General features: G+C 41.0%; 1 protein-coding gene across 1 annotated transcript in view; it reads left to right on the forward strand.

The window, feature by feature from the left end:
- Positions 1-13,518, forward strand: part of EML3 (EMAP like 3) — a 162,649-nt gene that overhangs the window by 83,349 nt on the left and 65,782 nt on the right. Inside the window, exons 6-9 of the mRNA XM_073605302.1 lie at positions 4,235-4,270; positions 5,257-5,380; positions 5,511-5,660; positions 9,431-9,500. Of these exons, the coding sequence (XP_073461403.1) occupies positions 4,235-4,270; positions 5,257-5,380; positions 5,511-5,660; positions 9,431-9,500 (380 nt within the window). The remainder of the gene's footprint in view (positions 1-4,234; positions 4,271-5,256; positions 5,381-5,510; positions 5,661-9,430; positions 9,501-13,518) is intronic.

Genomic DNA, 13,518 nt, shown 5'->3' on the forward strand with positions numbered 1-13,518 from the left:
TGTCTAATGCCCCGTACACACGATAGGATTTTCCGACGGAAAATGTTCGATGGGAGCTTGTTGTCGGAAATTCCGACCGTGTGTAGCTCCATCGGAATTTTCGACACACAAAATTTGAGATCTGGATCTCAAATTTTCCGACAACAAAATCCGTTCTCGTAAATTTCTGATCGTGTCTACACAATTCCGACGCACAAAGTTCCACGCATGCTCGAATCAAGCAGAAGAGCCGCATTGGCTATTGAACTTAATTTTTCTCGGCTCGTCGTACGCGTTGTACGTCACCACGTTCTTGACGTTCGGATATTCCGACAAGATTTGTGTGACCGTGTGTATGCAAGACAAGTTTGAGCCAACATCCATCGGAAAAAAAACATGGATTTTGTTGTCGGAAAATCCAATCGTGTGTACAGGGAATACAGATTTAGAGATCTGTAGAGAAGAGTGGACCAAAATCCCTCCTGAGATGTGTGCAAACCTGGTCACTAACTACAATAAACGTCTTACCTCTGTGCTTGCCAACAAGGGTTTCTCCACCAAATACCAAGTCATGTTTCGCTTGGGGATCAAATACTTATTTTACTCACTGAACTGCAACATCATTTATAGCATTTGTTTTATGTTTTTTTTCTGGATTTTTGGTTGATATTCTGTCTCTATCATTTAAAATACACCTATGATACAAATTATAGACCCTTCATTTCTTTGTAAGTGGGCAAAAGTACAAAATCTTCAGGGGATCAAATAATTAATTTCCCCACTGTAGAAAAGTAAATGTACTTTCTTAAAACACAACATTTCAAACAAAATTCTACCAATCTATAGCTTAAATCTTTCCTAACAGATGTAGACAGCAAAAAAAATTGCTAGGTTCACACATGTCTGGCTGCGGTATGCAGTCAGTTTTTAAAAGGAGTCTGGTGCAGCTTTGTTCACCGGTTCAGGTGCAATTCAGGTGAAAATATTTACTTTGATTCGCACCTGAACCGGACCTAAAATTGCACAGGACTATTTTCAAAAACCCTGCCCCGGACATGTGTGAACCGGCTCCATTGCAAACCGGACCTGTTCACATGTTATGCGAATCGGATGCGATTCTAAACACACCTGATTCGCATATATGTGAACCAAGCCTTATAGAGGTTCTAACTTCTCACCACTGTGTTCAAAACTTAAAAAAAAAAAAGTTGCTTCTGTTTTCATTTAACTAAGCAACAAGTACCAGCACATTTTAAAAGCATTTATTATCTTTCAGTAAGATTTTGCAACGTTCTAACAAAGACTCTGACTCAGATTAAAAATGTTGCTGCAGGTTTGTTCAGTGCAGTGAACGTAACAGTAGGTAGATGTCTGATTTGACATTCTTGAAGAGAATTTCACAATCCATAATTTGCTTCGGTGGATCCCCCATTAGTCATCTCATCCCCCTCACTGTGCCTACAATTACAACTAACATAATGATTTTTTTCTAGCCCATCACCACATGGGAAAGGAATTTTAAACTCCTGACCACATTTGGCAATGGGGGGGCTGTGGTGTGCTCAGACTCCTGCATGTAGCAATTTGTGTGCAGTTCATGCGTTTGCCTAACTGTAGTGAATATTCTGTGAGAAGTGGCACACAAACCACGGTTTCATCAATAGATAAAAAAAAATCAGCTTTTATTCTCTGTAGGAAATCAGCTTCTGGTGACTTCTGCTAATTAGAAACAATGAATATCCCGATCAACATACAGCTTTAAAATACTGCATTAAGGCTTAGGACCTGTTAAGCTCAGCATTAAAAAAATTCTGAAAAGCAAATGTGCTGTTCAACCTCCCTGCTACTTGCATAATGCATACTTTATGTACACCGAAGAGTGAATTGAATTTGAGTATTGGTGTCTTGGCTCAACAGCAGATCCCAGGTTGTCATATGGACACCAGAATCCTTCCTGTCTGGAATCAGTGCTGACTCACAGCCAGCATGCCAACCTCTCTAGGTGATTGTCCCATAACTAAAGCTAGTATGATTCCCCACTTCTTTGCCTATCTACATCACCTGTGCTCCACTCCCAAGAGCCTCCCATGGATAGTCCCTGCTTGGGACAGCCTCACTAATGTATGCACACTTTCCCTGACCCGTTTGTTATGTAGGCACATAAATAGCATCTACTACCTCTTTAACCTCCCTGGTGGTATGGTTATTTCAGATTTTTGATGCTGAAAGCGGTACAATTATTTTGCATGGAAATTTGGTGTTTTATATTGTAGGCCTGTAATTCTTAGGAATAACTCACTTAAAGCGGGAGTCCGGGGACCAATCTTTTCTTTTTTTTTTTTTTTTAGGTCATTGATACACTTTGCTAACCCCAAAATAATACTCACAGTTTGGGTGTAATATTTCCGCCTCTGTCTGTTTTTGTACTGAAGAATAACTTAAAAAATGTGATGCTGGCTGTTTCCATCTTGCTTGTGGGCATGTGAAGCCCACAAGCATTGATTTCCTGGATGCGGTGAATGCTGTTCATTCACAGCTTGTTCACACGCATGATCATTGTTCCCGCACTGAATCTTGGGAAACCTGACACTAAGTTCCCAAGAGACAGTGCGGCGCCGGGGAAAGGCAATAAACACGCCTACTCCCATGGGAGGAGAGACAGGAAGTGCCACAATAAAGTACAATATAAAGGTAATTACAGCGATAAAAAAAATTTCGTGCGGCATTTGAATATCTATGCAATTAACTGAAGGGGGTAAGATTACATTAAAAATTTGAGTGGAACCCCGCTTTAAATCTGTCCAAACAAGAGTCTAGTAGACATCCCGGGTATGATAAAGTTTGAAAAACAAAATCATAAATTATAATACAATAAATAACTAGAAATAATTATAACAAATAATAATATAATAATAATAAAAAATATTCAATAATGTAATCAGATCAAAAACACTGAAATTTTCTCAGTTGCAGAATTGTCGCTGTCATTACTTTCAGTGTTTGATGATGAATTTCCCCACAAATCACTCGCTCAATTCTGCAAGTGATTCTAATTTATTATTGCTGTTTTCTAGCTGGTCTAAAAGGAATTTTGACGTAAACGGACATTTTTTGGTTGCTATGGACAATCTCCAGTTTCCAGGCAGAAAGAATAGTATTTATAATATAAAACTGCATGCAGGACACTGGACAAACCACTAGGGACAAAGGGGATGTGTAATTAATTGATACAGTACTGTAATCTGTTACAGTATACTGTATCTATACTGTGTTTTTTACTTTTTGAATTTGGCACCGAACTCCGTCTGCGTGCGTCGCAACGCTCGCAGGGAACGGAGCTCGGCACTGTGAATTGAGTGGCGGCTCGAAGATCGCAGCGGGGAGACATCGCAGGATCCAGGGGACAAGGTAAGTAACCTCTACATGGATCCTGTGATGCGATCCCGAGTCTGGCTCGGGGTTACCGCTATTGGTTCCGAAATTCCACCCCGAGCCAGACTCGGGAATACTGCCAAAGAGGTTAAATGCATAGTCCCTCTAAACCAGCCCAAGACAAAACCATACAACTACAGTATAAAAACAGTATAAAAGTAATTCCATGAATGGGACCTAGTGTAAATGTCAGTGTGTAACCAAGTCCACAATGCTTTTACACACTTGTCATAAGGCGAAGATCACCTTGGTGGTCCACAATACAAGTTGTCTAATGCCCCGTACACACGATTGGACTTTCCAACGCAAAATGTGCGATCGGAGCTTGTTGTCGGAATTTCCATCGCACAAAATTTGAGAACTGGATCTCAAATTTTTTGACAACAAAATCCGTTCTCGTAAATTCTGATCGCGTGTACACAATTCCGACGCACAAAGTTCCACGCATGCTCAGAATCAAGCAGAAGAGCCGCACTGGCTAATGAACTTCATTTTTCTCAGCTCGACGTACGTGTTGTACGTCACCTCGTTCTTGACGTTCGGAAATTCCGACAACTTTGTGTGACCGTGTGTATGCAAGACAAGTTTGAGCCAACATCCTTTGGAAAAAATCCATGGATTTTGTTTTCGGAATGTCCGATCAATGTCTGATCGTGTGTACGCAGCATTAGAAGCTAGGAAAGGAAATTACATAGTTGGATAGACGCCACTTGTAATTTTAAGGGACCATTGACTACTTTTTTTGGTTGTTATGCTCATAGGTAAAAAATCTCATTGTTGTAATGCTCTTTAATATTCATTGAGTTTCATGGTTTTCTTGCAGCTTCTTCTGGGTCTAGAAGAGGAAATTATAATTTGGGTGAGTATTCAATGCTCCGTTTTTGGTTAAATCAAGGTCCTTAAAGTGGAGGTCCACCACAAAAAAAAAAAAATCGCACCAAAAAATCCCTAAAAAATTGGAGGAAAGGAAAAAAAAAAATTTTTAAACTCACCTGAAATGGCTGTTGCTAGGCAGTCTTCCTAATCTGCCTCTTCCTACGCCGCGGTGATGTTCTGTCTTCTTCTCCCCACGTTGTCTTCTAGGGAACGTCCCACAACACATCGCGTCCCATTCACAAAGTGCTGCGTGACTTGGCATGCGCAGTAGGAAACGGGCAGTGAAGGCGTAAGGCTCCACTGCCTGTTTCCCTTAGTTAGGATGGCGGTGCCGGGACCCGAGAGCCAAGGGACGGGTCGGCCTCGGGCGGCCGACATCGCGGGCACCCAGGACAGGTAAGTGTACTTATTTAAAGTCAGCAGCTACAGTGTTTGTTTTTAAATTTTTTTTTTTCGTGGCCGGAACCCCGCTTTAATAATGTATCAGCCAAGAATTTAACTGTTAGCTGCTCAAAATGCAAAACATTTTCCCCAGCTAGTTTAGAGTTTTTTTGCTACTGTCATAATTGAATGCAGAACGTAAATTAAATTAATGGTTGGCTAGTCCTACCATGCACTCAAGTGGCGGCAGCTTAGAAACATTGTAGCATTATAAGTTGGTGAAATGTATGAACTTAAGGTATTAACCTCTCTTTGTCTCTTGGTTCTTTCTCTGGTAACAACCCAATATCTTTTAGACCTATAGCTCTTAAGAGAAGGTTCACTTTAGTACCTAAACGTTAACCGTATATAGAACTCCACTTTTTTGCTTATATTTAGAAGAGTTTAAAAAAATCCTTAACTGTGTGCTCCTGATAAACGTATTTATGTATACATACAAAGACTTCTCTTTCTATGACTAATTTTTCTGCTCTGTTTTCCAATAAAACTTTGGTCATTCATTTAAATTTATGCTGTGCTTTTTCTTAGAGGGGGTCAGCATTAAAGTTTTTCTCCGTGGTCGCCCAATCACAATGTACATCCCATCCAACATACAGAACCATGATGACCAGAAGCCGGAACTTCCAAGTGAAAAGCTACAGTTGGAATGGGTGTATCCTAATTTGTTGTATGGTTTATACATCTACCTAGCTCGTTGCAGATTGTGCCTAAATAAATTTGACCATACTAGGCCAATACTATATTTCGACCTTCATAATTTTCCTTGACGCCATTATCTTTAGCTATGGCTGTCGTGGCCGAGACTCTCGATGCACTCTCCGCATGCTGCAGTCTGGAGAGGTGATCTACTTTACTGCCTGCGTCATTGTCATATGTGATGTGAACCGTGGAACCCAGCGCCATTTTTTGAGGCATACAGACTGTGTACGCTGGTAGGTTAGAAAGGACGTAACACTAAAAATGTTATTTTAAATGGCAATAATTATTTTCTGACATTGGGGGTTATTTACTAAAGGAAAATCCACTTTGCACTGCAAACGCACTTGAAATTGCACTTGGGAGTAAAGTCGCTGTAGATCCGAGGGAGACATGCAAGGAAAATAAAAAAAAGGAAAATTTATTATCAAATACTTACCGTAATTTTCCTTTCCTGATGGACTCCATGGCAGCTATCGGACCCCATTCAAATAAATGAGCAATCACCGCTAGGTACTACGTTCTGTAACTAGCCTACTCAATAACCGATGGGTGGGAACTCCGTCTGCCATTGAGTCCATCAGGAAAGGAAAATTACGGTAAGTATTTGATAATAAATTTTCCTTTTTCCTGACAGACTCCATGGCAGCCTACGTGTGGGAAAAAACTAGCCAATCCACACGGGTGGGTATGCTAAACAGAGATAAATTTAATTTGACCCATCAACCATCAGGATTTATAAACCAAAGTACACAAAAGATAGCGAAGCAGGCTCAATATAGTAACGTGATATTAAAGTTTTAATAGAGGCCCATGAAGCCGCTTTGCAGAAAACGTCTGGAGCCAAGTGCCGGGCTGCCGCCCATGAAGCCGATATACCCCTGGTAGAGCATGCCGCTACCACCTCCGGAGGAGCCAGGCTCCTAGCTCTATAAGCCTGTTGAATGGACTGGACAATCCAGGCCGCAGTCGTTCTGTTACTGCCCGGGTGCCGGACAAACAGGTAGTTAGAGCGTGTGAGGGAGGAAGTAACTTGCAGGTATACTTACAGAATTTTGCCTATATCTAGAGGATGAGTTTTACTGGACCCCGGGGTCCTGAATGTAGGCAGGACGAGTTCTGTAATCTTAAGGAACCCTAAGGTAACTTTTGTATTTGAACCGAGCATAGGAATAAGGACCACCCGGTCAGAAAAGGTTCTTCGTGACCTAGTTACCTGATCTTCCAAGACCTTTTTAGCCGAGGTAATGGCTACTAGGAAAGCGACTTTAGCAGAAAGGTCTTTAACGGAAAGCGGGGAGGACCCCGTGTTGAGACACTGAGTTGAGAACACGGGGTAGATCCCATTTGGGAAATCTTGGTCTCCTTTGTGGTCTGAGTTTTGACAAGAACTGCTGGATTAAAGGGTGAACAGCCCATGATGTACCAGAGAAAGCCGACAAGGCTGAGGCTCAGACTCTAGGAGAGTCGATGACTAGAGATAGATCTAGACCGGAATGAAGAAAGCTGAGGATATCCTGAGCTTTTGGATTTTTACCTGATCTGTCTGTAAAAGTTGAGAACTTGACCGACTTGGCCCATATTCAGCTATAAACTTTAGGGAATCCACCGATCCACGCATGCGCCAGCCAAGCCTCGCTTTCACGGGGGCCTCCACACATGCGCAAATGACAGCAGCGGGAAGTGCTGCGGCGAGCTGGAACGCAAACGCTCCAGCCGTCATGAGGAGAATTGGGGATATAGATAGCCGGATTGATACATAGCTGTGGGCTACAGACAAAACAAATAAACACAGAGGCATCTGTCATTGAAGGTAGATAAAGAAGAGGGTCGCAGACCTTGCCAGCCATTGATGCGTCGGTCCTTCAGGCATACAGAGGCAGCCTCCCCTCCACTGCAGGGGTATGTAGTGCCTGAAAAAGCTACTCGTCTGCCTGTTGCTGGGCCCTGAGCTGCACTGCGTAAATGGTATGCCAAATCTTGAAACCATCCGACTGGACGCGAACAGTGTGTGTAGGTCCATTGGAGGAGGACAAAAAAGGAACGTAGTACCTAGCGGTGAGTGCTCATTTATTTGAATGGCATTGGAGAGGAGGAGGGGTTAACCCACACGTAGGCTGCCATGGAGTCTGTCAGGAAAACAGCATTTTAGCTTGCACATGATTGGATGATAAAATCAGCAGAGCTTCCACTAGATTTCAGATCTACCCCTTAGATTTAGAGCGACTGCACTCCCAGGTGCACTTTCAGTGCACTTGCAGTGCAAAGTGGATTTGCCTTTCGTAAATAACCCCTATTATGTTCAAGAAATCAATTTACATCTAATATGGCAAATATAACAAAGCATGGAGTATTATTGGATAGCAGCTTCTGAACCTTTTTAATAGTAATACAAAGGGGTCTCTTTCACCTGCAGAAACTAGATGGACAGTTCAACTTTAATTTATTTTCAAATGAAAATCTTTAAATCTTTTGTATGTTATTGTAATATGTTGTGTTATCAGCTCTGAAAATGTACCTGCTTATAGTTTTTTTTGTCATGAATAACGCTGTATTCTTGTGAAAAAGCAATTTTACAGACTGCTGCATTATTTAATTTTGAATATCAAGCTGCTGGCCATACACCAGTAGAATTTTTTTTTTAAATGTTTTCCAACACGGAACATTGGGATGATTTTCTGGTTGGTTGGATGGTTAGTGGGAAAATTTCGAAGGAGATGGATGGAACGTTTTTCTTAAATGAACAAAATTCTAATTGTGATTGTGGTTGTTGTTTGTGAAAAATCATACATACTGTAAAGCACATATCCTAGACACAAAAGAAACCAGTTTAATATGTCTGGGATTCCATTCAAGTAGCAAGTCTGGATTAAATTTTATGGGCTTTCAAAAGAAATTAGTTGCATGTCCAGGCTAAAAAAAAAAGTGTATTCGGTATATATCAGTCAGTCATAATATTATGACCACTGACCGGTAAAGTGAATAATATCGATTATCTCATTACAATGGCACCTGAAAGTGGGTGGGATATATTAGGCAACAAGTGAACATGTTGTCCCTGAAGGTGATGTGAAAGCAGAAAAAATGGGTGTTAGGATTTGAGCAGTTTTGACAAGGGCCAAATTGTAATGGCTAACGACTGGGCCAGAGCGACTCCAGAACTGTAGCTCTTGTGGGATGTTCCTGGTCTGCACTGGTCAGAACCTACCGAAAGTGGTCCAAGGAAGAAAAACTGATGAACTGGCGACAGGTTTAGCCACGGCTCATTGATGCACATGGGGAGTGAAGACTGGCCCGTGAAATTCCATCCAATGAAAGAGCTACTGTAGCTCAAATTGTTGAAAAAGTTAATGCTGGTTCTGATAGAAAGGTGTCAAAACAGTGGATCACGAGTTTGTTGCGTATGCGGCTGCGTTGCCGCAGATTGGTCAGGGTGCCCATGGTGACCCATGTCCACAGTCAAAAGCATCTAAAATGGACACGTGAGCATCAGAACTGGATTATGGAGCAATAAAAAAGGCAGCCTGGTCTGACGAATTCAAGAATGGTTTGAGGAACACAACAGCAAGTTTGAGGTGTTGACTTTGCCTCTAAATTCTCCAGATCTTAATGCAATTGAGCAACTGTGGGACGTGCTTGAAAAACAAGTTTGATCTATGGAGGCCCCACCTCACAACTTTCAGGACTTAAAGGATCTGCTACTGATGCCTTGGTGACAGATACCACAGCATAATGTGGTATACTATAGCAAGAGGTCTAGAGGAGTCCATGCCTTGATGGGTTATGGAGGGTGGTCATAATGTTATGGCTGTTTTTAACCCTGGCCAATTCTCCTGTATTTTTTGTACTTGCAGTTTAAAGGGATAAAGCTTGGTGAGATGTGATTGTATATCAGAGATGTCCTGGATATGTTTTTCCTATTTTGCCCAGACGTATACTATACTTTAAATGAAAATATACATTTGTGGGCTTCTCTTCACTCCATCTCTGCCCTTTCCTCACACAGTTTAGCTGTTCACCCTGATGGGGTCAGAGTGGCCTCTGGACAAACAGCCGGTGTAGAGAAGGATGGTAAGGTGAGTAAGAAGAAGGATACATCATCTGCAACATACTGTAATCTGTATCTAAATCTCATTTACATCGAAAAATCAGTTCATGGTCTTGAATAAAGTAGAGAAGGATTAGAATATCTGTCAGTTTTTTTTTATAGCTGTTGGCGTTTCCACTGGGGAGATTTATCCCTACTTTTTCTCCCTTTGCCACTAGAACAGGAAGTAAGGGAAAATCTCTCTATGGCCTCATGTATACAAGTACTTATGGGCATAAAACATACTTTGCAAACTTATTTCTTTGCTCAAGGTACACAACTTTGGCTGTATGTGGGTTTACGCTGCTACCTGTGTAAACGCGCACATGGGTATGGGTGAGGTGTTACAGCCACTCATTACTATGGGAGGCTGTATGTAGCAGCTGTGTATTCCAGGCACGGAATTACAGTCGCAATTTACACCGTGTACCAAAAAGTGCATGGTGTGCATGAGGCCTAATGGAGATACAAACAGCAATAAAATGTATCTATTAAGCTGAGTGGAGAAAGGCCACAATCTTTATTAGGTTTTTTTTTTTTTTTTGCTGTATGTGTGATCATTAGGGAGATTGCCTCTCTTTTCCTGTCTCAGTGACATCTTGTGTATCAATATGTGTCTCGAAATAAGGAAATAAGGGGAAATCTTAGTGTAAAAATTGAGCCCGATTAGTGTGGCACCACATCCATAAATGCTCAAACAAAAATGGGAAAGAAAATAGTACTTTGAAGGTAGCCACTGTAAACCCAAACAAGAAAGAATTAGTACTTTAAATGTATAAAAATACAAAGTTAATTTCACAAAAACATTCAAATCTTCTCATAAAAACGCATGTCCAAAATCCATTCAGCTCATAGGGGGTTATTTATGAAAGGCAAATCCACTTTGCACTACAAGTGCACTTTCAAGTGCAGTCCCTGTAGATCTGAGGGGGACATGCAAGGAAAATAAAAAACAGCATTTTAGCTTGCACATGATTGGATGATAAAATCAGCAGAGCTTCCACTCATTTCAGATCTACCCCTCAGATATACAGCGACTGCACTTACAAATGCACTTTCAGTGCACTTATAAGTGCACCTGCAGTGCACTTGTAGTGCAAAGTGGATTTGCCTTTCGTAAATACCCCCCTATAAGTTGAATGTATTTTGGACATGTGTTTTTATGAAAAGATGTTTTTGTGAAATAAACTTTGTATTTTTATACAGTACATTTAGAGTATGAATTCTTTCTTATTTGGGTTTACAGTGGCTACCTTCAAAGTTCTATAATCTTTTCCATTTTGTTTAAGGGGAAATCTTCCTGACAATAACTCTGACAGCAATAACTATGTCCAAAACTAAAAAAAAGTATTGACCAGAGTTGGGCTTTTAAGGCAGAATCATACATTAGCATTGTGGTAATGCATGTGTTATTGCAACGCACAGTAATACACATTATACTTGTTGGTACAATGCAGTGCCATTCATTTTGAATGGCACCCAGTTGTACCTTCCCCATCTCAAGCCAACACATTGTAATGCATTTTATTAAAATAACAAGGTTCATATCCAATTTTGGACATGCTTGGGTGTGTTGGCAGTCCATTCAAAATAAATAGACTGCCTTAACACAGTGCATGTTAACACTCATGCCTAAATGCATCATACAAATATAGATGGACACTAATGCCGCGCACACACGGGCAGACTTTTGGACGGACTAGGTCCGGTGGACTTTTCCATGGACTTTACGACGGACTTTCCGCATGAACGGACTTGCCTACACATGATCAACCAAAGTCTGACGGATTCATACGTGATGATGTACGACCGGACTAAAATAAGCAAGTTCACAGCCAGTAGCCAATAGCTGCCCTAGCGTTGGTTTTTGTCCGTCGGACTAGCATACAGACGAGCGGAAAGATTTGAAACATGTTTCATTTCTAGGTCCGTCGAACTTTTGGGGAAAAAAAAGTCCGCTGGAGCCCACACACGATCTAATTATCCAACGGAGTCCGGTCCGCTGGACCAAGTCTGCCGTAAAGTCCGCTCGTGTGTACGCGGCATAAGGCTGTGTGCACACTATAGAATGCAGTGGCTCACAGCAGGAGTCTGGTGCGTCTTCATTCACCGTGTCAGGTCCGAATTTTGGGCTGAAACGGACCAAAAGACGCACAGAGCTCCTGTGCAATTCTCACCAGAGCCGCTGCGGAGATGTGTGAACCGGCTCCATAGAGAGATGGTCACAATCTCCACAATCTCCTGCTATGCGAATTGTGTGGGGAAACTCGCATCCAATTTGCAATAGTGTGAATCCCAGCCTAAAGGATAACTGCAGAAAGTACAAATTGAGTGAGGATGAATGCACTGAAATCATTATATTCAACTCCATGCCCTTTCTGAGTCCTACTCTGCTAATTCTCCATCGTGGTAAATACTTTAAGACTAGAGAGATCTATAATTAGGATGCAACTGGTGGAAGCTGAGAAAAGAAACACAGTGGCACAATAAACACACAGCTTTTCACTAGGTAAAGGTGACAGGTCTACTGTAACTAAACATGGTACTTGATCTCCTATTCCTGTCTTCAGACTTCACCTAGTTATTATTACTATACAGGATTTATATAGTGCCAACAGTTTGGCGCAGCACTTTACAGCGTAGTTGACCTATAATCATACCTCCCAACTTTATGAGATGGGAATGTGGGACACCTATCAGCAAAAGTATGCAGGCATAGGACACACCCCTTGCCACGCCCCTTAAAGGAGAATTGTACAAAAAAACAAACAAGATTGGTTAAACCCACAAGTGCTTGTTTTTACCACTACTATTCCTTTATATTGGCTTTTAGAATTTACAAATGCAGCAATTCAAAAATCAGATGAAAGGTTTAGCCCTGGGAAACACTTTTTGATAAAAAGTGCATTTTATATACAACTATATAGATCAGACCAAAATGAGGAGGAATGAGGGGTAGAGGGACATTGCTCCAAATCAGGGACAGTCCCTCGAAATCAGGGACAGTTGGGATGTATGCTATAATTGCACTACAATATATAATAAATGCTTTTTTGAAATGACATGTAATGTAACAGGATTTATTTCATAGACTGTCGTAGTTTTGTTTTCAAGTCACAGATTGGATTGGGCTAGGGTGTAAAGTGGCTTCTGTAATATTATTCTGGTTTCTAACTTGGAACTGTATGTACAGAGTCCACAGTGCTGGAGATATTTTTGGAATCCTTTTAAACTGTGAGTAGGAGACGGTAAATACAACATCAGTCCACTGAAGCTCATGTTTCTTGTAAAAGGTCCAACTTTGCAGACTGTAAGAGTTTGTTAAATTTCTGTGTATTGCAATGCATCCACTCAAAGGCTACAGCTTAATTCTATGGCTGGCAGGAAGCCCTAGGCCAGATGCTGCTATTGCTGCAGAACAGAATGCTTGATCATGGGGGGTCTGTGTAACCTGATAGAATATAAATATGACACAGTGAATGTTATGCAGAATTTTAGCTAATGTTAAAAAGCTAGTAATACTTTTAAACATTTTTCTTTCAATTGCACTTACAGTTGTACCTAACAACACAGAAATTAAGAAAATGTATTAGTAGTTTCATGAATATCATCCTCTTCATAAAGCTGCATATCTAAAATTTGGTGAGATGCACATTTTGGAAGGTGCAAGACATGATAGTTTTAATCATAGTTTGGTCACAATAAATAAGTACAGTATTGGAACTATTAGAAAATGTGAAAGGATCCTGCAGCTAACACATAGCTCCCAACTGTCCCTGATTTCGTGGGACTACCCTTGATTTGAAGCAATGTCCCTCTGTCCCTCCTTCTTCCTCATTTGTCCCTCATTTTGGTCTGATCTATATAGTTGTATATAAAATGCAATTTTTATCTATGAAAAAGTGTTTTCTAGCGCTAAACCTTTCATCTGATTTTTAAATTGCTGTATTTGTAAATTCCAAAAGCCAATATAAAGGAATAGTAGTGGTAAAAAAGCACTTGTGGGT

Source organism: Aquarana catesbeiana, linkage group LG11, assembly GCF_042186555.1.
Source record: "Aquarana catesbeiana isolate 2022-GZ linkage group LG11, ASM4218655v1, whole genome shotgun sequence".
NCBI classification, from domain to species: domain Eukaryota; kingdom Metazoa; phylum Chordata; class Amphibia; order Anura; family Ranidae; genus Aquarana; species Aquarana catesbeiana.